The sequence below is a fragment of the Clarias gariepinus genome, chromosome 7 (assembly GCF_024256425.1).
Source record: "Clarias gariepinus isolate MV-2021 ecotype Netherlands chromosome 7, CGAR_prim_01v2, whole genome shotgun sequence".
NCBI classification, from domain to species: Eukaryota; Metazoa; Chordata; class Actinopteri; order Siluriformes; family Clariidae; genus Clarias; species Clarias gariepinus.
In genome coordinates, this window is record NC_071106.1 from 23,246,269 (window position 1) to 23,272,639 (window position 26,371).

Genomic DNA, 26,371 nt, shown 5'->3' on the forward strand with positions numbered 1-26,371 from the left:
CTGATTATTTCCTGGTTAACCCAAGAGTCACATGATCCAAATCAATCATCAAGAAAATAGCTTGCAGTTATCAATGTTTTTTGTTCTTACACGCCACTGCCACGAGATGGCGCCAGAAAATTACAACCAACATGACACTCCACACCTGGTAGTGTTCAGATACCACTAAATAATTCTGAAACCAATGAAATGTTTACGTAAGAAAACTTTTCATACACATCAGTGCTCTTTGAATACAAAAAGGTTTCATTTGATACCAAACAGGGGCCGTGCAAACTCATTTATACCTTTATCTATAGAAAGGGCTGTACTGTACATATTGATTACCCTTCTTAAGTTTAGGATGCTTAAACACGTTAAACACAACATAAAGACATCAAACATCCTATGTAAGCAAATATATAATTTTAAATTTGCCCTACTGGTATACTTTATCTGATTATGAGTAATTAACATTATAAATGTCCCCAAATCCTGTGTGTTCTTTGTTCTTGAGCCATGAGATGAAGCAGGAAACACATTCTGGGGGTCAGCAACTGCCAGGGGGGTTGCTTTTTTCTCATTCAAAGGCTATGATATGTAACTGCTCCTTTCTTGTTTGCTGATGTTGTGAAACTGTCTCTTCCTTCTTCAACAGCGTGCTGATTTGTACCATTTGAGATCTGGGTTTCCTCTTTTGACCAGGTCACGCTTTCAGCTGCTTTGTACCACCCAGAGAAATAACTTTGTCAGCATAGCGCCGGTTGCTAAAAGGTGACAGATTCACAGCTCCCTTTGAGGTGCCCTGCTTGTCTCTACATTACCCAAATGAAAGTGGGTTGCCTGTTGAGTCTCTGAAAGTTTTTCCTATTGCGATTTTAGGGAGTTTTTCCTTGCCCCCAGCTTGCTCATCAGGCACAATTGGACAATCTGACAATTTGATTATTTTAATTCATACACATTTTCTGGTATTTCATACACATTTCCATAATGTTCTTGTGATTTTGTAAGGTTGCTTTGTGACAATTTTACACTCACCTAAAGGATTATTAGGAACACTTGTTCAATTTCTCATTAATGCAATTATCTAATCAACCAATCACATGGCAGTTGCTTCAATGCATTTGAGGGTGTGGTCCTGGTCAAAACAATCTCCTGAACTCCAAACTGAATGTCAGAATGGGAAAGAAAGGTGATTTAAGCAATTTTGAGTGTAGCATGGTTGGTGCTATGGGAGAAATTTGTATTTAATTTCATTAGATTTTACTTACTTTTGGGGAATAGAAGGTACCATATCTGTATATAATCGGGGATGTGCGTGCGAAGCTGAAACATAGGCTTCTCTGTGTGCGCGTGCATAGGAAACCAGAGCTTTACATTGGGGCACCTTCATTGTGAGCTAAAGAGGGTCCCTAATGGGAAACAGATATTGAAGGGATGTACAGCGAGCCCTGCATATATAATGGTAAAAACGGACCATTGATTTAGTTGTGTCCATGGTGCAGCTCCGGCCGTTTTTGCATGATGATAAAGGTCGTAATCTTCTCTAAGCAAAGCCTGACTCTGAGTATTTTTCCACAACATATTGGCGCTGCGAGCAGGGTGGTAAAGGGGCAAAGGTGACCGATCAGCATGGGCTTCCTTGGTCAGCAACACAAACAAGTGGCCACTTACAAAGGTAAGCAACTTTTGCTTATTTACTCGTTGTGTAGTTTGCTGGGGATCACCCATGGTGGTAAGGACGCCTGATAAAGGCCTCTCCAACTCAAGTAATTTAAAATGGGCTTTGTTTCCAGAAGAGAATGCATGCATCAGCTTACTAACTGTTGTACTAAGAGTAAATTGATAAAATAAGCATTGCAATTGGTCCGTTTTGTTGTCAAGAGGGCATTGATTGATGGCAGCAATAACAGACGGTATGAGAGAGCGCATTTGAGTGTCTATTTGAGTTGCTAAGAGGCCAATGTAAAAAGGTAGATAGTCTTGATATTAATTTGTACTCGTTGTCAAGTGGGCCTTGATGGATGACAGGAGTGGGAAGCAAGTTAATAAGGAATTGTGCTTAATTAGTAATATTGCTTGTGTGAGGATACGCAGCAATTAATAAAAAAATACCCTTTCGTATGAGGAACACCTTTCGGTGTCGTAAGCATTTGGTAGCCACCTTAAAATTTGTATTGTATGAGGTTTTGTGGCTTTTATTGATATCTTTTCCCATGAGGAATGTACTGTTGTACATCATAAGCATTGTGTAGCCACCCAAAAAGGTATTGTATGAGGTTTTTGTGGCTTTTATTTGATATCTTTTCTATGTGGAGCACTATTTTGTTCCATTAAGTTGAATGCAATTGCAGTTGTTTGTGTCTAATTGATGTAGTGTCTGTCTGTTACTGTCTGAGTGTGTGAGAGCTCTACGTTAGCCTAAGTGTGTGTGTGTGTGTGTGTGTGTGTGTGTGTGTAAGAGAGAGAGAGAGAGAGAGAGATGGAATCTGGGTAAGTGATACCATAAGCTCTGTGTCCAGTGAACAGGGCTGGACCTCCCGAGGGAATTGTGTGTACAACCCTCAGAGGGGGGGCAGCTTGTTGCCGGACCAGAGATGTGTGTGTGTATGAGCCCTAATTAGCAAAGAGGACAAGTATGCCAAGAAGGAAAAGAGGGACAAAGTATAACTGCAAAAGCCTGTAAATAAATAAATAAATAAATAGTGTGGACTGGTGAATGTGTCTAAACCCCATATTAATACTTTCAATTCAATTCAATTCAATTTTATTTGTATAGCGCTTTTAGCAATTTTCATTGCCGCAAAGCAGCTTTACATAGTCAAAAGAATTATTTAAGTTTGTATGAAATGTGAATTTGTATGAATCAAAATGGTCAGTTTGTCCCTGGTGAGCAAGCCGAGACGACAGTGGCAAGGAAAAACTTCCTGAGATGGTAATAGGAAGAAACCTTGAGAGGAACCAGACTCAACAGGGAACCCATCCTCATTTGGGTGAAACAGAAAGCAGTAAATGATCTGCATTTATACAGTGTGTAGGGTGGGAGGCAGTTCAGCTATAATAGCTGATGTTAATTGATGTTAATATGGAGTCCAGGTAGTTATTGAAGACCCAGATAGACTTGTAGGAAGTTCCAGTCATGAACTATCGAACTGTCAAGTCCCCAGAGAAACAGTTGCCAACACCAGTCAAGGCCAGAACCATTTTCTAGGTAGAGAGAATCATTCCCAGACACCAGACGCATCCCAGAGAGACACACGGGGCATCCATGTGACGAGATCTTCAGCCAGAAGCGGGGCACCAGGATGGGTCAGACAGGTCCGGAGGGCAGAGGGAGTCTGGATCACTGGCAGCTCAGGAACGACATGTGTAGCTCGACAGAGAGAGAGAGAAAGAGTGAAAGGGGGGGACAGGAGGAGAGAGGAAAAAGAAAGAGGGGGGTTAAGAGAAGAAGAGGAGAGATGGCAGTTAGGTATGGTCACAGTCACACAATGTATAATGTGAATGTATATTAACTGTAGAGTGCAAGCAGAGACTCCGGCAGGACTAACTATGACAGCATAACTAAAAGGGAGAGCCAGAAGGAAACACAAACATGAGGGCTTCCTGACATGTAAAGCAAACAATCACCTCACCGTCAGCAAACCAGTGATCAATGAGAGTGAGGAAGACAGCATCCAAACATACCAGTTCACCATAATACTCTACGTCCATGAGTCCCCCAGATCTGCTCCTTTACCTTTGGCAAATCTATTTATAAAAATGCTTGGCTAAATAAATAGGTTTTTAGCCTGGACTTAAACACTGAGACTGTGTCTGAGTCCCGAATACTATTTGGAAGACTATTCCATAACTTTGGGGCTTTGTAAGAAAAAGCTCTGCCCCCAGCTGTATTTTTCATAATACGCGGTACTGACAAGCAGCCTGCATCCTTTGATCGAAGTAGGCATGGCGAATCGTAAGACACTAGCAGTTCGCTCAGGTACTGCGGCGCGAGACCATTTAATGCTTTATATGTCAAGAGTAGTATTTTAAAATCAATGCGAAATTTCACAGGGAGCCAATGGAGTGAAGATAAGATAGGGGTGATGTGCTCAAATCTTCTGGTTCTGGTTCTGAGATGAGAAGACTGCATCTAGCTGAACAACCAGACAGTAAGGCATTACAATAGTCCAACCTAGAGGTGATAAAAGCATGAACTAGTTTTTCTGCGTCGTTTAGCGACAATAAATTTCTTATTCTGGCAATATTTCTGAGGTGAAAGAATGCTATCCTGGTAATATTATCTACATGTGCTTCAAATGAAAGGCTGGAATCAATAATCACACCAAGGTCTTTCACTGTTGCATTTGATGGAACAGAAAGGCCATCTAAAGTTACGGTGTGATCTAAAATTTTACTCCTAGCTGTAAGCGGTCCTATGACTAGAACTTCTGTCTTATCCGGATTTAGCAGAAGGAAGTTAATTAGCATCCAATTTCTTATGTCCTGCACACATTGCTCAATTTTAGTAAGCTGTTTTTTCTCATCAGGTTTTGCTGAGACATATAACTGTGTATCGTCAGCATAACAATGAAAACTAATACCATGCTTACGGATTATGTTGCCCAGAGGAAGCATGTAAAGGGAAAAAAGCAGTGGACCTAAAACTGAACCCTGCGGAACGCCAAACTCCACTAGAGAACATGCAGAATAATCACCATTTAAGTCTACATACTGATAACGATGGGTCAGATAGGATCTGAGCCAGGAGAGGGCTGTACCCTTAATTCCCACTACATTTTCTAATCTGTGAAGAAGAATAGCGTGATCAACGGTGTCAAAAGCTGCACTGAGGTCAAGTAATACAAGCATAGTTACACAACCCTGATCAGAGGCCAATAGAATGTCATTTACTACTTTAACGAGCGCTGTCTCTGTACTGTGATGAGGCCTAAATCCTGACTGATACAGTTCATGTATGCCATTTCTATGTAGATATGAGCATAGCTGCTCCGCTACTATCTTTTCCAGGATCTTAGAGATAAAGGGGAGGTTTGATATTGGTCTGTAACTGGACAGCTGACAGGGGTCGAGGTCAGGTTTCTTAATTATTGGTTTGATAACTGCTAATTTAAAAGATTTTGGAACATATCCAATGCTGAGTGAAGAATTAATTATTCTCAACAGGGGTTCTATTATTGCTGGTACTATCTGTTTAAGAAAATGTGTCAGTACAGGATCTAATATACAGGTTGATGAATTTGAAGAAGAGATGAGTGAAATTAGTTCATTCTCTTCAAGGGGAGTAAAGTATTCTAGGTTCTGATCTGACATGGCTAGATTAACATCTGCATCAATTACATTGTTCGGTTTCAAAACCTTAATTTTATGCCTAATATTTACAATTTTATTATTAAAAAAGTTCATGAAGTCCTCACTATTGCATGATGTTGTTGTGGAGATTTCTGCAGTGGTCTTATTTCTGGTTAATTTGGCTACAGCATTAAATAAGAATCTAGGATTATTTTTGTTATTTTCTATAAGAGTGGAGAGATATGTTGATCTAGCTACACTAAGAGCTTTTCTATAGTTCAGGATCCTCTCCTTCCATGCTATTTGAAATACTAGTAATTTAGTTTGACGCCATTTACGTTCTAATTTCCGAGCGGTCTGTTTTAAAGTGCGCGTGTGATCGTTATACCAGGGAGCAAGTTTTTTATCTCTAATAATTTTTCTTTTGACTGGAGCTACATTATCTAAGGTATAGCGAAATGTCGACTCTAAATATTCAGTCGCCTGATCGAGTTCTGTGGGGTCAGACGGTGATCTAATCGAAGTTGGGAACTCTGGGAGATTACTGATAAAACTCTGTTTGGTAGTTGATGTGAATGTACGTTTCATACGGTAGCGCGGCGCTGTGTGTACATTATTATTGTGACACACTTGAATTGAGACAAGATTAGGGCTGTGCAAAAATATCGATACATCTAACTATCGCGATAATTTCTTTTACGATAGTGTATCGATAGTCAAACCTCAAGTATCGGTACTACACTTAAGTTTCTAATAGTTTGGAGGCAAGAGAGTTTTTGGTCTAACAGTTTGGTGACATTGAATACCTCATATTAGAGCATTATGTTCCAGTTTTATGTTTACTTGATGAACTTAAATTTTTTTGCTTAAATTTATTTTAGTTTTATAAATTGTTTATTTAATTTATATGTAACTTTAGTGGCATATACATTTTAGTTGAATGTTTAAGTGTTAAGTGTTTTATAACAATATGGACTTCAATCACACTGTGCCGTTCTAATGAATTGGAATGGATGGAAAATAAATTGGAATAGGAATTTTAATTCATCTGCCTACACACATACTAATACAAACTATTGCAATATATCACAATATGTATTGTATCGCAATATATCATGATTTATCGTATCGTGACCCATGTATCGTGATACGTATCGTATCGTGAGGCCCTTGCCAATACACAGCCCTAGACAAGATAGTGATCTGAGATAACTTCAGATAGTGGTATTGTGAATAAATTTCTTATACTTAATCCAAATAATATTATTAAATCTAAAGTGTGACCTGCTTTATGAGTGGGTCCTACTACACACTGATTTACTCCTACCGAGTCCAGTATAGACATAAATGCAGTTCTCAGAGGGTCTTCTGGGTTTTCAAAATGAATATTAAAATCTCCAGCAATTAACACTTTGTCTACAGAAACGACTAGATTTGAAAGGAAATCTGCAAATTCACTAAGAAATTCCGAGTACGGCCCTGGAGGTCTGTAAATGACAATTAGCGGGATCGACTGAGCTGACTTAATATAGTTAAATACACTTATGTTACTATAAAGAATTTCAAATGAATTAAATTTGTGTCCGTGTTTTTGTACAATAGTCAAATTATAATTGTGAACTGCGACGCCTCCTCCTCTACCAGTTAACCGAGGCTGGTGTATGTAGCTGTATCCAGGAGGACTAGCTTCATTTAGAGCTACATACTCGTCCTGTTTAATCCAGGTTTCTGTTAAACAGAGTATATCAAACTCCTGATCTGTGATAATTTCATTAACTATAACTGCTTTAGATGCGAGAGATCTAATATTTAACAGTCCTAGCTTCAGATCAGAGGTGCCGGCTGCGCATTCAGTCTGATCCAAGTTTGTGGTCTTTATGTTAATTAAATTACTAAAACAGACTTTCTGAGTCTTTCTAAATTTGATTTTAGTTCGGGGAACAGACACAGTCTCAATAGAGTGAACCCTGAGTGACGACTCTATGCAGCTAGCAGACGGTTGGTTTAGCCTGTCTGTCTGCTCCCTGGCCTGGGCTCTGTCACCGATTAACTAGGTCTTTTCTAAGACTATGAGCTATACTACAAGAATTGAGAGCAGCACCTTCACGAGTGAGATGGACACCGTCCCGCCCTAACAGGCCAGCTTTGCCCTCAAAGGTCTTCCAATTATCAATAAAGCCATACTGTGGCATTAATTACACTCAATAAAAATATAAACGCAACACCTTTGTTTCTGCTCCGATTTTTTATGAGATGGACTTAAAGATCTAAAATTCATTCCAGATACACAATATTACCATTTCTCTTAAACATTGTTCACAAATCAGTCTAAATGTGTGATAGTGAGCACTTCTACTTTGCTGAGATAATCCATCCCACCTCACAGGTGTGCCACATCAAGATGCTGATCTGACATCATGAGTAGTGCACAGGTGTACCTTATACTGCCCACAATAAAAGGCCACCCTGGAATGTGCAGTTTTGTCTCACAGCAAAATGCCACAGATGCCACAAGCATTGAGGGAGCGTGCAATTGGCATGCTGACAGCAGGAATGTCAACCAGATCTGTTGCTCGTGCATTGAATGTTCATTTCTCCACCATAAGCCGTCTCCAAAGGCATTTCAGAGAATATGGCAGTACATCCAACCAGCCTCACAACCGCAGACCACGTGTAACCACACCAGCCCAGGACCTCCACATCCAGCAGGTTCACCTCCAAGATCGTCTGAGACCAGCCACTCAGACAGCTGCTAAAACGATTGGTTTGCATAACCAAACAATTTCTGCACAAACTGTCAGAAACCGTCTCAGGGAAGCTCAACTGCATGCTCGTCGTCCTCATCGGGGTCTTGACCTGACTCCAGCTCGTCGCCGTAACAGACTTGAGTGGGCAAATGCTCACATTCGATGGCGTCTGGCACCTTGGAGAGGTGTTCTCTTCACGGATGAATCTTTACATTGTTCAGGGCAGATGGCAGACAGCGTGTGTGGCGTCGTGTGGGTGAACGCTTTGCTGATGTCAATGTTTTGGATCAAGTGGCCCATGGTGGTGGTGGGGTTATGGTATGGGCAGGCATCTGTTATGGACGAAGAACACAGGTACATTTTATTGATGGCATTTTAAATGCACAGAGATACCGTGATGAGATCCTGAGGCCCATTGTTGTGCCATACATCCATGAAGATCACCTCATGTTTCAGCAAGATAATGCACGGCCCCATGTTGCAAGGATCTGTACACAGTTCTTGGAAGCTGAAAATGTCCCAGTTCTTGCATGGCCAGCATACTCACCGGACATGTCACTCGTTGAGCATGTTTGGGATGAGATTGACCGGCGTATACGACAGCGTGTACCAGTTCCCACTAATATACAACAACTTCGCACAACCATTGAAGAGGAGTGGACCAAAATTCCACAGGCCACAATTGACAATCTGATAAACTCTATGCGAAGATGATGTGTTGCACTGCATGAGGCAAATGGTGGTCACACCAGATACTGACCAGTTCTGAGTCCCCAGACCCCCAATAAAGCAAAAAACTGCACATTCCAGGGTGGCCTTTTATTGTGGGCAGTATAAGGTACACCTGTGCACTACTCATGATGTCAGATCAGCATCTTGATGTGGCACACCTGTGAGGTGGGATGGATTATCTCAGCAAAGTAGAAGAGCTCACTATCACACATTTAGACTGATTTGTGAACAATGTTTAAGAGAAATGGTAATATTGTGTATCTGGAATGAATTTTAGATCTTTAAGTCCATCTCATGAAAAATCGGAGCAGAAACAAAGGTGTTGCGTTTATATTTTTGTTGAGTGTAGTTATTGATGGAAGTGTTCACTGTGTATAAGAATAGTGTGCTTTTTGGCAAGCTAATAGGCAAAATATTGTATATTAAAAAGTGATTATAACTGTTGAGCCTTGGTAAGGAAGGCGGACATTTCTGTGATTATACAATGTTGTACTGTATGTTGTTGTAAGCAAATTCAATCATTAAGTAAGGGCTTAGGCATAAGATAACGTAAGAATATCTAAGTTGTGGTGACAGGCTAAAAAGCATAATGACAGCCTCTCCAGTGGAGATATTAGTGCTGAAGCATTGTTTGTGTGCAGATCTCATAACTAAGATCTCCAATAAATGGCAAAAGCAAACTAAAGATATGATTACAAAATGGCCAAGGGAGGGGACCTTAGATGTGGCATAGTGAGGAGACGGAACCTTAATTATAATTATAAAACGGCAGCAAGAGAGAAAAAGCGTGTCCAGAGGAGTTGAAAAGACAGCAGGAAAGAGAGGTCCTAGCTCTGTTTAAGGAAGAATGAGTTGAGTTGGTAGGAAAGAAAAAGCAAGTGAGGAAAAAGTTGAGAAAGTCAGACAGTGAGGCACAGTAAAAGAGAGTAATTGAGAGGAAACGCTAGTTACACCTCCCCCATATGTGCAGACAGAAGGTCATTTCCCGATGTTTAAGGGAATGTTGAAGAAATGCAAATGGAAGGTCATGTAGATTTAGATGGAGACAACAGAGAGCCAGGTGTGAAGTTAAGAAAGGAGAGGAGAAGGAGTAGGGAAGAAAGCACACCATTTGATTGTTATAAAAAAGTAGGGGCAGATTTACAGAGAATGAAAAAGCTATGTGGGGAAGAGGATAGGATAAAGGAACAGGAAAGGGTGCAGATAAGTGAGAGAGGTTAGACAGGAGCACTAACACCAGGACAAGTAAGAAGTCAGATAGATACAACATTAAGGACTGGGCATAGGTCTTTGAACAGTAGAGGGGATGATGGTAAAGAGGATTTGTTATTTAATATGGGCAGTTGGAAACAAGGAAGGAACACTGGAAGACTTAGGAACCTAGCTCCATAATTTCCAATTTTTCTTAAAGGTCCTACACATCCCATTTTTCATTAAATGTTAATATGATCTTTAGGGTCCTAATGATAAGTTTGTATTATACGTTAATTAAAAATTCAAAAGGATTGTGTAAAAAAAACACTACTTTTACCTGGTAAAAACTAGCTCTGTTCTCAGCAACCTGTTTCAGTACATGCTAATTTAAATGCTCATAACCTCTGCTGAGCCCCCCCCCCCTCCCCCCAGTTCTGTGGGGCGTGGCTTTACAACACACGTGGAGTATAGCCACGGAAGTGTAGTCCAGTGCGGGCAATGCTTTGGACTGCATTACCCACAAAGCCTTGCCCACAACGCAGTGCTTTGTGGGTAATGCAGTCCAAACTGGAAAATGCTGGAATATAGGGCCAGAGCCTGTTTTCTTCAGTCGTTTTTGGTTTGATTTAAGTACGGAACCTACGCAGAAGTTTGTAATATCGCCTGACAACGCAGAAATTAAAAGAATGGACATGCATCGACTCGATTTGTCTTTCTCATCACTGCATGGGCATGAATTAACGGGCTGTTGCGCTGCCGCGAGCAACAACAACATAAAGCGGAGAAGCTTACCGAGAGAGATACGGACGCGATGTGTTTACATGACTTCTTAATCTTCGACAGACATCGTTATAAACCATCTAACGTAACAAAGGTAAGCATAATATAGTTTTCCGACTACGTACACATTTTGCAACTAGACAATCACCTTAATGCATTGTTTATTATAAACGGGCGATTAGGGATTATATAGAGACGGATGTACATAGAGAAGAAGCCATAACCATGTTCTATGAGAGTATAAGTTAACTTACACTCCGCATTCATCGTGATTATTAGAAAAGGCGATCTGCAAAGAGTCATAGTAAAAGGAATTACACTCACCGAGCCTGGTGACGATGAAGCAGGAACACGAAGCGTTAGTACTGATCCATTTTTTAGGAGCAGCTTCCTAGTAAAACCTGCTTTATATTGACCCGCGTTTATAAAGCAGTCTGGTGAAAAATGATTATCGCAAACATGAACGCATTTAGGTAAATCGGCGGGGACGTTAGCTTCAAAAACTAAATTCAGCCACTGCGTCCTCAGTGGCTCAGATACCTAACCCTAGGTAGGTACCCTAGGTCACTAACCCTAGGTAGTGAATGACGACTGCTGTGTTCGCTATTACACCCAACAACTGTACACAACACTCGCTTAGGCGCCATTTTGCTCTAGCGGTAAAAAACAATGGCCGACAGCTTCTTCTCACTCGGGGCGGGTCTTTGCTAAAACACCAGTGTCAATCAACTAGTGTAGGAGCGGCCTCTTGTGGTGTGGCGTCACATCGACAGGCATTTGCGATTGGCCTGATTTCAGAAGGGGCATGTTATTGTAATAAATGAAAAGAAAACCACTGGGCGGCTCTTTATCATCTTAGAGTGGTTGTGTACGCACTCTCCTAACACACGGTTCAGTCCAAACAGCTTAAAAAAGTGCATGTAGGCATGTATGACCCCTTTAAATTTTAGTTAATGGTGCACTGGGACAATTATACTGTACAATGGGCAGCTCAAGATCTCGAGGGACTTGTCAACCGCCTCCCTAACATTCACAAGTGTGCATGGAAATGGATTAAGGTCGTACAAGAGGAGACATCAGGCAAGCTTTTATCAGTGATCGATATGAAAACTCTGTTATTGAAGATTATGAGGGGAGGAAAACTGTTCTTCTGACTCGATTGAGGCTGCGAATACATAACATGCATGTCTTTGAGGCTTACCGCCCTGTTGTGTGGAAGGCCTTTCGCGCCGAGTATCCACCTAAAATTGACCCAAAGACATTAAAGGGGCGACCTGGAGGCAGTTACAGCTTGAAAAACTTACAGAGCGAACCAAGAAAAAGGCCCAAGCTACTCTGATTACCAAAGAAACAGAGAGGGCCCCAAGCAGTCCTTCACCAAGGATCCAGCCAGCTGCAGAAACAGTGAGACATCATCAGCAGCACTACCTCCAAACTCAAACCAGATACCTGCGCCTGTCATTAACGTTTTCACTCAAAAGCCAGGGCAGAGGGAGTGGAGAGCCAATCAGCAACAGAGAGGACAAAGGAACATTCAGTCTAACTTTCCCCCAGGCGTATATTGGGGGTGTGGACAGGCTGGACACAACCGATCAAACTGCCTAACATTCATGGCCCCAGCCCCGAGGGATGCGATGGGAGGGGGGTGGCAACATCCTCCCCGAGATCAAGTTCAAGGCCCAGTAAATTCTTGAAGAGGGGGATCCAAAACAGGGGTGTTAGGGGGCCCAGAGAATCCAACCTGGGAGAATCAATCACCTATTTTGACAACTAACAAGAACTCATGTTACACACTGAGATAGACGGTAAGAGTACACCCATGTTAGTTGATACAGGAGTAGTTTATACATGTTTAAATTTAAGTCATGCCTCACATTGCTTCATGTTTGGGGAAAATTTGCCAAGACGGTAGGATTCTTGGGACAAAAGCACTTTGTCCCTACGACCGCACCAGATCGTCTACAAACTAACAATAAAAGTATGACCAACTCTGCATTAGTCTCAAGTCATACACGAGTTAATTTACTAGGCAGAGAGGCAGTATGTAAATTAGGACTGCAAATATGGTGTTCTCCAGAAGGTGTGTATGTTGATCACAGATTCCTGAGGCACAATTACCCTGTTCAGACTTTCACTGTACAATGATGTATGACCCAACCAACGATACTGACTTAGGACAGGCGTGGCAGGAAGAAACAAAAGCGCACAACGTTGGTTGAGTTAGTTACTTAGTATATCATCATAGGCCGGCCAGGAGCAGCTATCAGTGTAGATGAGTGTGATTTTGTAAGGAGGTGGTTCAATGTAACTGATTCTGTTCTTCAGGTGACATTATATGTACGGTAGGATAAATTACAGCTCAAAGGACATAGGACCAATAAGGTGGAAAACTACAGAAGTCCAGTGGGAGTCAACCATAAACCTGTTGATTTTTCATGCTACAGATAAAAACTATATTAAAATCTTGTGTGGTAATAATTTGATTGGTAACCCTATAGGAAATTGTAGTTAGCCACAAATCACAAACACAATTGGCATCAGCATCTGAGGTAGTTGAGAGTGTCGAAGATGAATTGTATAGGGAAATGGATAGTCAGGTCCCACCTGAATTATGGGTTCGGCATGACACAGTTGTAGGCCTATTTAAATCAGCCAGCTCAATTCAAGTACAACTTAAACCAGATGTAAAACTGCTCAGAATAAGACAGTATCCTTTGCGATCTGAGGCAGAAGCAGTAATAAAAAAATTATTGAAGGCCTAGTAAAGGCATCTGTACTAGAAGAGACAACCAGTTTTGTAATTCTCCTATTTTCCCGGTGATCAAGCCAGGTACAAATAAATGGCGTCTTGTGCATGATTTGGATGCAGTTTAATAGTATAACAGGTAGATTATCCAGCAGATGTTCCAAATCCACACACACTGCTAACTAATGTCCCTCCCAAAGCCATATACTTCACTGTAATTGATCTTTGTTCGGCCTTCTTCAGCGTTTCAGTGGCAGAAGAGAGTAGATATTTTTTTGCATTTACATGTGCTGGTAAACAATATAGGTACCAAAAATTCCATGGAGGTTCAACCACTCACTGCATATATTCATATTTGGAAGCTGATTTAGGAGGTTTAAGGATAGAAAATAGCCTTCATCAGCATATGGATGAGTGTTTAATATGTTTATCATCATTAGAAGCATGCCATAGGGATTCCACTAAGGTACTCAGTAAGCTATGTAGCTCAGGGAGGTCATAGAGTGTCCAATGCTAAACTACAATACTGCGAGCCTCAAGTTGAATGAGTAAGGTGACTAATTTCACATGAGACGATAGCCGTAGTGCCTACCTAATTAGAAGGCATAAGTAAAGCACCAGTGTCACAACCAGATAAACAGTGATGACCTTTCTAGGGGTAACAGGTTTCATGCTGACTGGAGTAAGAAGTATGCAGTAAAAACAGATCCACTATGGGAAATAATGAGAGAAGAAAAACTGCAAGATTTAAATGCTCCCTTAAAATGGAACACAGATGAACTGTTAGCATTTGAATCCATCAACAAGAAATGCATTTTAGGTACACCTGATTATATCAAGCTGTTCTATCTGTATGTGGCTAACCGAGCTGATGGATCTGCCTCAGCTATATCGATGTAGTGATGAACTTGCAGTGATAGGGAAAACCAGCCCCTAGCTTACTACAGCACTAAGCTAGATAATATAGCTCAAGGATACCCACCATGCTATCAACAGGGTCTTGCAGCTGTACCTTATGCATCTGGAAAATCATCTACGTTGACTACACATTACCTATGGTTTGTATAAAGTGAAAGTAAGGGAAATTTGTTCTAACTCGAGCTCGCATTCTAGGTTATTCTTCACTGCTCACATATTCCGATATTACTATAAAGCGATGTGACACAGCTAACCCAGCTAAATTAATCCCTTATGCCTATGAAGAAGTGTCTCATGATTGTGTGGAGAATTCATTGCCATTTACTAGGCTACAGCCTGATATAGTCTAAACCGATATCTGATGCAGAAATCACTTACTTTGCTGATGGGTCTAGTTTAGAGACCATGTAGGGAGTCACACTAGGTATCCAATAACAATAAAGAATGGAAAAGACTTTAAACCGTCTTATCTCAGAATTTGTTCGTAATCGTGTTCTACTCAATTAGCTGAGCTGAAAAGTGCCCACACCCACCTGCCAATTATGAAAAGGGCTAATGGCAAATATTTTTACAGAATCAGCCTATTTGCATGGTGCATGTCATCTGTTTGGAGCAGTATGGAAGCAAAGAGCGTTTAAAAGGAGTGAAGGAACTCCCATTCAACATCCTGAACAAACAAGTAACCTAATGTCTGCTATGATGCTACCAAGACGGTTGACTGTCATTAAATGCCAGGCCCATAAAAAGGGAAATGTCTATGTTACTAAGGGTAACAATATAGCAGACTTAAAAGCAAAGCGAGCATCAAAGTTTCAGCTGGCAGTGCAGGTGCCAATAGTCCTTATACTGTAGAACCGCAGCCTCAGTTGGAGGATATTATTCGGGTTCAACATCAAGCAGGTCCATACAGTACGAGCACTCCATGTGTCTCCTGAGGGGAGCGCAGAAGGACGCACAGGGTATTTGGCGTTCACATTAAGGTCTGATCATAGCACCCACAGCACTGTTGAACATTTTTGGTTTTAAATGCTCATAGATTTGACTATTGTGCAAGAGGAGAGGTTGTGAGAAAAATCAAGCAACCTGGGTATTGGTCTTCATATCTGCATGCTATGCTGGATGAGTTCCTAGCTTCATTTGAAATATGTGCTAAGCGTAATGTCATAAAGGAAGCAGCGACACCTATTGGTCATATACAGTTACCAGAGTGACCATTCATGCACTTTGTGGTGAACTATGTGGACATGATAAAGTAGGGCTCGAGGCGAAAGGTACATGCTCATAATAACTGACAAATTTAGTAGATAGGTAGAATCAATACCATCTGCAGATGAAGGGGCAGGAATAGTTATCAAATCACAAGGGAAGTAATACCTAGATTTAAAATTCCGTTAAAGATCAGTTCAGATAATGGATCAGTATTCATTCAGAAAATGTAAGGCAGGTATTACAACGGTTGGGAACATAGCAAAGATTTGGGCATGTCCACAGTCCCAGGAGAAGGTAGAAAGTATAAATGGCAGTCTCAAAGCCAAAATTAATAATATTTGTAGTAGTACAAGGCTTAACTGGGTTGAGGCTTTACTTTTTGCACCAATGAATTAACAACCATGCAAACTAACAGAAATACACACACAAGCCTAGGAGGGAGGGGTCCCACAAAGTTGTGGCAGCCACTCAAACAGTGATTCAAGTGAAAGGCAAAACCACGTGGTATCACTGTAACCATTACACAAGAATCCCCAAAACATGAGTACCGAAAACGATGGAAAAAAGAGAGAAGGACCTAACATCAAATAGTAACAAAAGTGCAAAGAAAGTCCCAATCTTTATTGGGAAATAACCAACTATTGGCACAAGTTGGATACCAAATTGCGCAGCGTCAAACACTCCGCTGCTCCAAATTAAGTATGAGAAACTGCTTAGGAGCAGCATCCCACTTCTGATACAGACGAGACTGACTGACTGACTGAGACCAGATTTCCCCCTTACACAATTGACAGGACAAAGAACTGTACAGATTATGTGTGACAATGATTCATGTCCTCTATATTGTATAAATGCAGTCCTGTGGGTGAAAATGCCTTGTTGATGCTAGAGGTCACAGGAGAATGGGCTGACTGATTTAAGCTGATAGAAGAGCAACTTTGACTGAAATAACCACTTGTTACAACCGAGGTATGCAGCAAAGCATTTGTGAAGCCACAACATGCACAACCTTGTGGCAGATGGGCTACCACTCATCTCCACTACAAATAGGAAAAAGAGGCTACAATTTGCACAAGCTCACCAAAATTGGACAGTTGAAGACTGGAAAAATGTTGCCTGCTTTGATGAGTCTCGATTTCTGTTGAGACATTCAAATTGTAAAGTCAGAATTTGGCGTAAACAGAAAGAGAACATGGATCCATCATGCCTTGTTACCACTGTGCAGGCTGGTGGTGTAATGGTGTGGGGGATGTTTTCTTGGGACACTTTAGGTCCCTTAGTGCCAATTGGGCATTGTTTAAATGCCACGGGCTATCTGAGCATTGTTTCTGACCATATCCAACCCTTTATCCTTCCAGCAGGATAATGCACCATGTCACAAAGCTCAAATCATTTTAAATTGGTTTTTGAACATGACAATGAGTTCACTGTACTAAAATGGCCCCCACAGTCACCAGATCTCAACCCAATAGAGCATCTTTGGGATGTGGTGGAACGGGAGCTTTGTGCCCTGGATGTGCATCCCACAAATCTTCATCAACTGCAAGATGCTATCCTATCAATATGGGCCAACATTTCTAAAGAATGCATTCAGCACCTTGTTGAATCAATGCAAATGTTTTTGTTTGACTGCAGAGTTAAATGTCTGTATATATTTATCTGTTTTTTATTTTTTATTTCATGACTTGATTCTGAAATAAAGTAGGAGTGTATGCTGGAGCCATTATACATTACACATAATATTGTATGTGTTTTTTAGAATTCTCTCTTAATTAAGTGTTATCCCCTGAATGTTGTTGTGAATATAAATAGTGATGCACTGTGTTGTGTATGATTGAACTCGGTGCAGATTTTTTGATAATTTTCTCTGTCCTCCTAGAATATACATAACTTGGGCCATGCAGGGAAAGGTGTATGGTGTATGCGAGCTTTATGTGCACATGCAAAACCAGTGCCCTTGTTTTTAGAACACACTCTAAGTCTTTTTGAAAAGTTGGCAGAAAAGTTGAAATTTTGTCATTACTTTCATCTACATTTATTATGATGATTTTTGGCTATCTAATGCTGCCAAACAGGTAAGGAGGCGATAAAAAGCAACAATGACCCCATAAATGCATTTAAAAATAAATAATAATTGCTAATTATAGGGAATGTTTTAAAGTCCACAGTAGAGTCCATTTAGGTCATGGTATAGTTCATTTCATTCTAACATTAAGGCATACAGAAGCTCTGATTGAAGAATGTGTAGCGAAACACATGAGGCCTTTATTTATTTATTTCAGTAATTAAATGAATTACTGAAATAAATGAATTAATGGCTTATAAATTCAGTATCTCATATTTAAATTTTGTGATAAAGTTTAATATTGGACACTTAGGGGGCCTACTCTAATCAGCTAATTTACCTAAAACACCTGCAAAACTTTCCTGAGCCCGGTCTCTGTCTTTTTTAGTAGGCTGGCACAGAGTGCTGTATCTTAGCACATTAATGGAAATTTAAATGGAAGGAAAAAAGCAGGATTCTCCCACAAATTCTTGAAGCCCATTCAAGAATTTGTGGGAGTTTTAAAATTAATGTTGTAAATGTTTGTATTAAAGGATAATTTCCATCTGAAAAAAATCTCTGTCATGTAATATGTTGTGTTCTTTACAGGGATACAAATATTCCTCAGCATTTTTTTATTTAATTTTTAAATTATGGAAATTGGAATTTGTAATGATTTTGCAAACTTTTTTACAATTTTTATTTCTCTTCTATACTCCTTATCCTATACAGGGTCATGGAGGCCCTAACCCAGGAGAATTTGGCGTGAAACAGGATACACACTGAACAGCGTGCCAAACCACTACAGAGCACACACTCACTCACATGCTCATTTACACACTGCAGACAATTTGAGAAGGCGAATTAGTCTAATCTGAAGAACATTAAAACTCCATACACCCACCCAAGGTATCGAACAACGATCTTGGAGGTGCATGATATTTTTTCTAACATGATATAATGTTTCAAAATATATTTGCACACACACACATATATAAAAAGAAACGTCCTCTGACTTTATTGAGGGAAAGCCCCTTGAGATTCTCCATCTAATTTTCAAAGGGGGACCCTATAACACATAAAACAATACAACATACAACACAAGTAATAACAAAAAAATAATAAATAAAAAAATAATTTAAAAAGTCTACAGCTCTCTTCCCAATTCACCCACCCATAATCAACAACTATAAATAATAGAAAAAGGCATGTGCATACAAAGTTATATACATTTTAGTACAATAATGGAAACACAAATATAAATATAGGTAGTTTAACAGAAAAAACATTATAATAAAAACATTAATAAAAATAATACATATATACATATAGACACATGCACATATAAACTACACACATATAAATACATATATATAACCTGTAGGCAGTTTACAACCAAAAGTTAGAAACATAAACTGGTTGTTTTCAAATGAGATATTAAGTTGATCCTAAAAAGATGAGAAGATGTAATTGATTTAAGGGAAGAACGTAAATTGTTCCAATCATATGGCGCTTTATATTAAAAAGACCTTTGACCAACTTCAGTAAAAATTTTAGGAATAGAAAAATGTGGACACTGCGTATGGCGAAGAAAATAAATAGATGTAGATGAAACTAAAAACTGTTTTAAAATAAATACACTTGAAAAGAAACTGAAACCAATGATATTGCCTTTAGGATTTGGGTTGACGCCAAACGAGAGCTTCATACAAAATACAGTGATGAGTTTTATAGGGACATCTCAAAACAAACCTACATAAAGAATTGTGAACAATGTTTAGAGGTTTTAAGATAGTAACAGAAGTATTTTGATAAATAATATCTGCATAGTCAATAATAGTCAATTAAAAAAATAATTGGGAGCTTAATCTTTTCCTAATTTGAAATAAAAAACAATTAATTGAACGATAAAGAGAACTGAGGCACCCATATGATTTTTTTGTAATAGTCAATGTGATATTTAAAAGACATTTCAGGATCAAACCAAAGACCAAGATATTTGAATTGATCGACAATAATAATATCTAAATAAAAAAAAATAAGAAAGATGGCATCTTCAAGAAAGCACCAAAACACCTACAAGACTTATTTTTATTAAGAATGAGTTTATTTTTATAAAAACCAATCCTGTAAGGAGTTGAAGTCTAACTGCAGGGAGGACTGAATATATGAAGTATCAGAATCAGAGAAAAAAATAACAGTATCATCCACATAAAAATGAATAGACAAATGTAAATATTTGTATGAACACTAAAAGAGTCAACACCATAAGACATAAACTAAAAATGTTTCACAATGTGTCCCTGAATGAAGGGAGGCTCAAAATCAAAAGTACCAGTCAGTATCTGGTGTGGCCACCATCTGCTTGAAGTACTGCAGTGCATCTCCTGCAGTGCATCTCCTCCTCATGGACTGCCTATTGCGGACAGTCTGAGCACTGATGGAGGGATTGTGTGTTCCTGGTGTGACTCGGGCAGTTGTTGTGGCCATCCTGTACCTGTCACACAGGTGTGATATTCGGATGTACCGATCCTGTGCAGGTGTTGTTACATGTGGTCCTCCACTGCGAGGATGATCAGCTGTCCTTCCTGTCTCCCTGTAGCGCTGTCTTAGGCGTCTCACGGTGCGGACATGGCAATTTATTGCCCTAGCCACATCAGCAGTCCTCATGCCTCCCTGCAGCATGCCTAATGCACGTTCACGCAGATGAGCAGGGACCCTGGGCATCTTTCTTTGGGTGTTTTTCACAGTCAGTAGACAAGTCTCTTTAGTGTTGTGCGAGTGACCTTAAATGCCTACTTTCTGTAAGCTGTTACGGTCTTAACGACCATTCCACAGGTGCATGTTAATTAATTGATTATGGTTAATTGAACATGCATGGAAAACATTGTTTAAACCCTTTACAATGAAGATCTGTAAAACTATTTGGATTTTTACAACATCATTGTTGAAATACACAATACTGAAAAAGGGACGTTTTCTGAACTCAGTCAGTTGAGCGAGGTTGGAGGGACATCTGGCATGTACCAACTTCTTCAGGTGTCGCCACAACATTTTGATTGGATTAAGGTCCGGACTTTGTGAATTTATGCACATAATTCATTCACATATAAATTGTGTGTTTGTGTGTGTGTATATATATATATATATATATATATATATATATATATACACACACAATTTATATGTGGATGGATACTGTGCATTAAGGGCAAATTCATAAATGGATTCAAGCAATGATTTATGCTTTTGAGGTAGTGTCAGGTTTTGTGTCACATAAAATGTAATGTAAAAACTGTCCGCTCACTATTCATAGTCAAGTCTTTGGCTAGTAACGCGATGCATATTTTAAAATGTGTATGTTTTCATACACATTTAAATTTTTTTTATTCATTTATAGTATATCTGTTTTGCATATTTTGTGCAATGTTGTGGCTTAAAGATATTGTAATAATTTGTGAAAGGTTTTTTTATTGAGACGGAGTGTCCTTAAACGTCACTCAGGAAGGAAACGTCATTTCCTGGTTTTGCTACTGACGTGGCCAACGCGGAGCTGTGACTAGTGGTGCTCACGAGTTCAGTGGGGAAATTAAGACGTCGTCCATACGACGTTTGGGTCTCGTATATTTGTTACCTTTTTCCCCCCCTTAGGTTGCTGTTTTGTTAGTGTTTGTTTTGTTCTTTATAGTGCTTCAATTAAGTCTGCTTTCGTAAGATGTTGGACTTTTTTGCCATTTTCAGTAAAGGGGGTATAGTTTTGTGGTATTTTCAGGGGGCTGGCGTAACTGAATCTTTTACAGGCCCTGTAAACGCTCTCATCCGCTCAGTTATACTTCAGGTAAGTTTCCACAGACAACTGATATCTAAGATTTCAAGAGTAGAGAAATTATTTAATGCACAGTACCTTCGCGTAGAGTTTTCGTCTTATTCCCTCTTATAGCTGGTCTTGAGCTAGTAGTTATTGGACTACTATTCTTTCCGATAACTTAAGTGCTTTGTTTAACCAACCATTACACGTATCGATCTCGCAAAAAGACGATTTTTTACGTTAAAAACATCTAGTAGTATTCTTACATATGTTGTGAGTATAATACTTTTTCATGGTGTTAATTACGACTGGCCACATGTTAAAGAGATGCACAAAGCAGTAAAGGCTGTATTTAGACCATGTTGCATAACAGAAGGTGTCTTTGATAGTATTGACATTTGTTGTCCCATCGGAATGTTCCCCTGTATACATTGATTAGCCATACGTTATGACCACCTGCCTAATATCGAGTATGTCCACTTTTTGCTGCCAAAACAGCTCTGACCGAAGCATGGACTCTACTAGACCTCTATGTATGTTGTGGTATCTGGCACCAAGCTGTCAGTAGCAGATCCTGTATGTCCTATAGTTGCCTATAGAGAGTGGCCTTCATGGATCAGACATGGCTATCCATCAGTTTTCTCCAGTTCAACACTTTTCTGCCAGATTAACACCTTGAACTTGTTATTGAATTCCTCAAACAATTCTTTGACCATTTTTGCATTGTGTGAGGGTGCATAATCCTGCTGAAAGAGGCCACTCTCATCAGAGAATACTGTTTCCATGACTGGGTGTAAATGGTCAGCAACAATGTTTAGGTAGTTGGTACGTGTAACATTTATGTGAATGTCAAGCCACAAGGTTTCCCAGCAAAGAAAATTGCCCAAAGTATCACACTGCCGGTTTGCCTTCTTCCCATAGTGTATCCAGGTATCTCTTTCTCGGGTAAGTAGCACACATGCATGCCCGGCCATCCACACTTTTTCCTTGCTTTGTGATCTAGTTCTGATGCTCACATTCTTCCTGATCGGGCTGTGTCAATGCATTACCATACATGACAAAAAAACATGGATTATGTTAACATTAGAATCAGCCAGGGCTCGAAATTACCTTTTTGACTCATCAACCAGGTTGGCAGTTAGATGCTAAAAACATCTACTGTCAAGCATATTTTTACCAGTCAAAATAATAAATGTAATTTTTATGTCACATACACATTTACACCATGTTCTAAATTATTACGCAAATTATATCTTTCCCTGATTTTCATAATTAGTCATTGCAAATGACAGTCAGTATAATTTCCAAGTCATCAACCATTAGGGTATAATTTGAATTTTATTAAACAAACCTCCTAATGATAACAATATTTATTTCAAAAATAAAAAAACTGACAATGCACTGTTCCAAATTATTATGCACAACAGAGTTAAAACATTTTATAGGTTGTAAAGAACTGAACATGGGCTTTTGTTAAATTTGAAGTTTTAGGGGGTCATATTTACTGAAATCAAAAGCTATTTCAATCTAAAACATCCTAGGGCATGTTACATCTTAACATATGACGTACATATTGTGAAATCACCTTCACAATTTTTGCATCCATTGAACTTGAGTTTTTGGATAGTTTTTGCTTGAATTTCTCATAATAGCCTTCTAGAGCAGCTGTTTTGATGCGAACCCACTCCCACTCTCATAGACCTTTTGCTTGAGGATGCTTCAAAGGTTTTAAATGGGGTTGAGGTCAGAGGAGGATGGTGGCCACACCATGAGTTTCTCATCTTTTATTCCCATTGCAGCCAATGACACAGAGGTATTTTTGCAGCATGAGACTCCAGAGGCACCAGCAGCTTTAAATACCTGTTTGCTGCTTTGTAATGGCTTTTCAGCAGCTGCTCTCTTAATCCGATGAATTTGTCTTGCCGAAACCTTCCTCAATCTGCCTTTATCTGCACAAACCTGTCTGTGCTCTGAATCAGCCACAAATGTCTTCACTGCTTGATGATCACGCTTAAGTTTTCATGAAATATCTTATGTTTTTATACCTTGTCCAAGGGATTTGCAATATTTGACGCTTTTCGGCAGCAGAGAGATCCTTTTTCTTTCCCATATTGCTTGAAACCTGTGGCCTGTTTAATAATGTGGAACAACCTTCTTCAGTACTTTTCCTTTAATTGGGCTTATCTGGCAAACTAATTATCACACACGTCTGAGATTCATTTCAGTGATCCAAAGAGCCCCGGGACACAATACCATTCATGAGTTTAATTTAAACATTTAATGTTTATGACATTTAAATCCAATTTGCATAATAATTTGGAACGCTGTGTATTTTCAGTATATTTTTTTTGACATGTTGAATGCAAACTCTAAAAGGAAGTTAAAGCAAAATTCGGTGCAGAATTAGTTTTATTTTATCAATGGATGATAGTTTTCCTCATTTAACTTCTCACTTTCTACTGTCCTTATTTCCAATAAGAAATTAGTTGGTTCTGTTTTTGTCTTGCAAAACATTGAAAAGCTCATCACAACAACTGCACATCAAGCAGCTTAACTGTAGCCAGCCTCTTTTTATCTCCAAAGCACGATTTCTCACAAAGCTTTGTTTTTCTGTTCTTCTAACAGGGCATTTGCTAAACATGAGGCTCTACTAGGGTCTTAAAAATGCTTTTTTTTATTTTAAATAAATATGTGCAGTGTGGTATTGCTGTTAACAAAGATTTTATTTTTAAGGCATTTTTAAAATGAAAGCACTTTCCAATGTTTTCTTTGGTGCTTTGTGAGAAGATTTTGGAAATCGGTGTGGACCACTCCCAGTCAGTCATTCCCACTCCCATTTCTTTTATACAGTGTTTGGAGTCCGTGTGTGCTTATTCAAATAAGCATAATTTTATACCCATTTCCAAAAGGCATTTCAAATCACTGCTGTGGTTGAGTGATGGTTGACTTACAAGATTTAGCTGCTTTCTTTGTGGTTTACACTTGATACACCACTAATTTATCTGTGCGTTGTTTATAAGTGACTATATGGTTTGTTGTGTTTTAATGGATGTTTCCCACATGGTTTTAACTTACAAAGTTAACAAAGTGTGTTTAGGCACTATTGTAAGTTCCGTTTAAGCACTTTTGTAAGTCCCTCTGTATAAGAGCATCTTTCAAATTCCTTTATGTAAATGTCATGTTGATGTTGCTGTCAACTTTTGTATTTTGCTTCATCACAATATCAGTTTATTTGGACATTCAGTCGAGAGAATACCAGTCAATAAAATGTAATATCATCAGGTGATTGGCAGCTGATCGATTGGAGCATCTCAATTTCATTCTGTGTCAGTAGAGTGTCAGGGGCCAGAGGTGGCCGTAAGTACGGTTTATTGTAATTTGTTTAGGTGCTGTGATTCCGTTTCCATCTTTTTGTGCAAAAAATTTTACGTTATCGTTACATGTTTTTTCTGTTAACTTAAAAATGGCAATCTGTCTTGTCTCAGCTAGTCGGCTAACTAGGTTTCTTAATTAGCCAGTTAGTTTTTAATTTTTGTTAATTTCTTGTATGTAGCACCCTGGTCTTGTAGGAATGTTGTTTTGTTTCACTGTGTATCAAACTAAAAGCTTGAAATGACAATAAAAATCCTACTTGAGATGGGCGCAGGACAGTAAGGAGTCAATGCTATATCAATGCGAGCAGTGCTTTTGTGTAACTGAGTCAGGTTTGTAGACATCCTTGCTTTTACAAACTTTTAGTTGTGCCCACAAATTGTCTATCGGATTGAGGTCAGGACCACTTCAATACCTGGACTTTATTTTCTTTAACACATTTTGCCACAACTTTGGAAGTATTTTCAGTGGCCCATTTAGAAGACCATTTTGAACCAAACTTTACATTTCTGGCTAATGTCTTAAAATGTTTCGTCAGTATATCTACAGAATCTGCCTTCCTTATGATGCCATCTATTTTGTGAGCGAACCTGTTGGTGGATATATTGTGCAGTACAACATGTGTTCCTTTTTAGCACGCTAAGACCTCTAAAAACCTGCACACTGATGTCCCCGAATATGGCGTTGGCACAGGTGCCAATCATCGTTTGTGTAGGATGTGTTGTGTGTGTGTGTGTGTGTGTGTGTCTTCAATGACTTTAAGACCTGTGGTAAAAAGTACTTGACAGTAGTACAATATTCCTAGGTTGGCTGCTTGGTGCAAAAATAAATTATTTGGGTAACCCACCTTTGAGCATGCAACATAAAGTTGCTTGTCAGAAAAACAGGGAGACCTCAGATTGAAGAAAGTTTATCAATAATAATAAAAATAAAAAAACATTTGGATCTTGCGTAGCTCAACAGTCACTGAAAAACTGCTCCTCATCCTTGGCTCCTCCCAGAATATTCACCAACTAGTGTCAAGTTGTCGGCCAGCTTGAAAATAAGCGATGATGGTCAACATGCGCGTGGGTGTATGTTGTGGTAAAGTCTGCCAGCTTATAGTGGTCTTTGAAAACGCAATTTATTGTGCAGTAAATGTTCCTTATTCGCCATCTTGAAAATGAGTATCAGATGAGCAACATGAGTGGACAAGATAAACCCATACCAGTATTTTGACCAGGGGGATGGGGAGCAATACCACTACCTAGCTGTTGGGGAGGGCAGCACTACCACTCTTCCTTTCAGGCCAAAGTTAGAGGTTTCAGTTCTCATTAACCCAAACATGTCTTTTGAGCACCATAATGCAGGGGTGATAGCTTTCCGGCACCACGCCGGATTTCCGACGTACTGTGGCTGTGGGGGAAATTTTTTAAATTAATTAATTTATTTTTAAATCAGGTTCGCGGATATTGATCTGTCATTTCTCTAAATCTGAGATGCGCAGGTGATAGAGAATAAATCCTTTTTGTGAAATACAGGCGAAACATGTTTACCTTAGCCAGCTA

At 39.4% G+C, this 26,371-nt stretch overlaps 1 protein-coding gene across 2 annotated transcripts in view; it reads left to right on the forward strand.

Annotated features, from left to right (window-relative positions):
• Positions 1-21,191: 21,191 nt before the first annotated feature.
• srpra (SRP receptor subunit alpha) overlaps positions 21,192-26,371 on the forward strand; it is a 52,436-nt gene continuing 47,256 nt past the window's right edge. For both annotated transcript variants that reach the window (XM_053499746.1, XM_053499747.1), the window contains exon 1: positions 21,192-21,482. In XM_053499746.1, the coding sequence (XP_053355721.1) occupies positions 21,360-21,482 (123 nt within the window). In that variant the 5' untranslated portion in view covers positions 21,192-21,359. The remainder of the gene's footprint in view (positions 21,483-26,371) is intronic.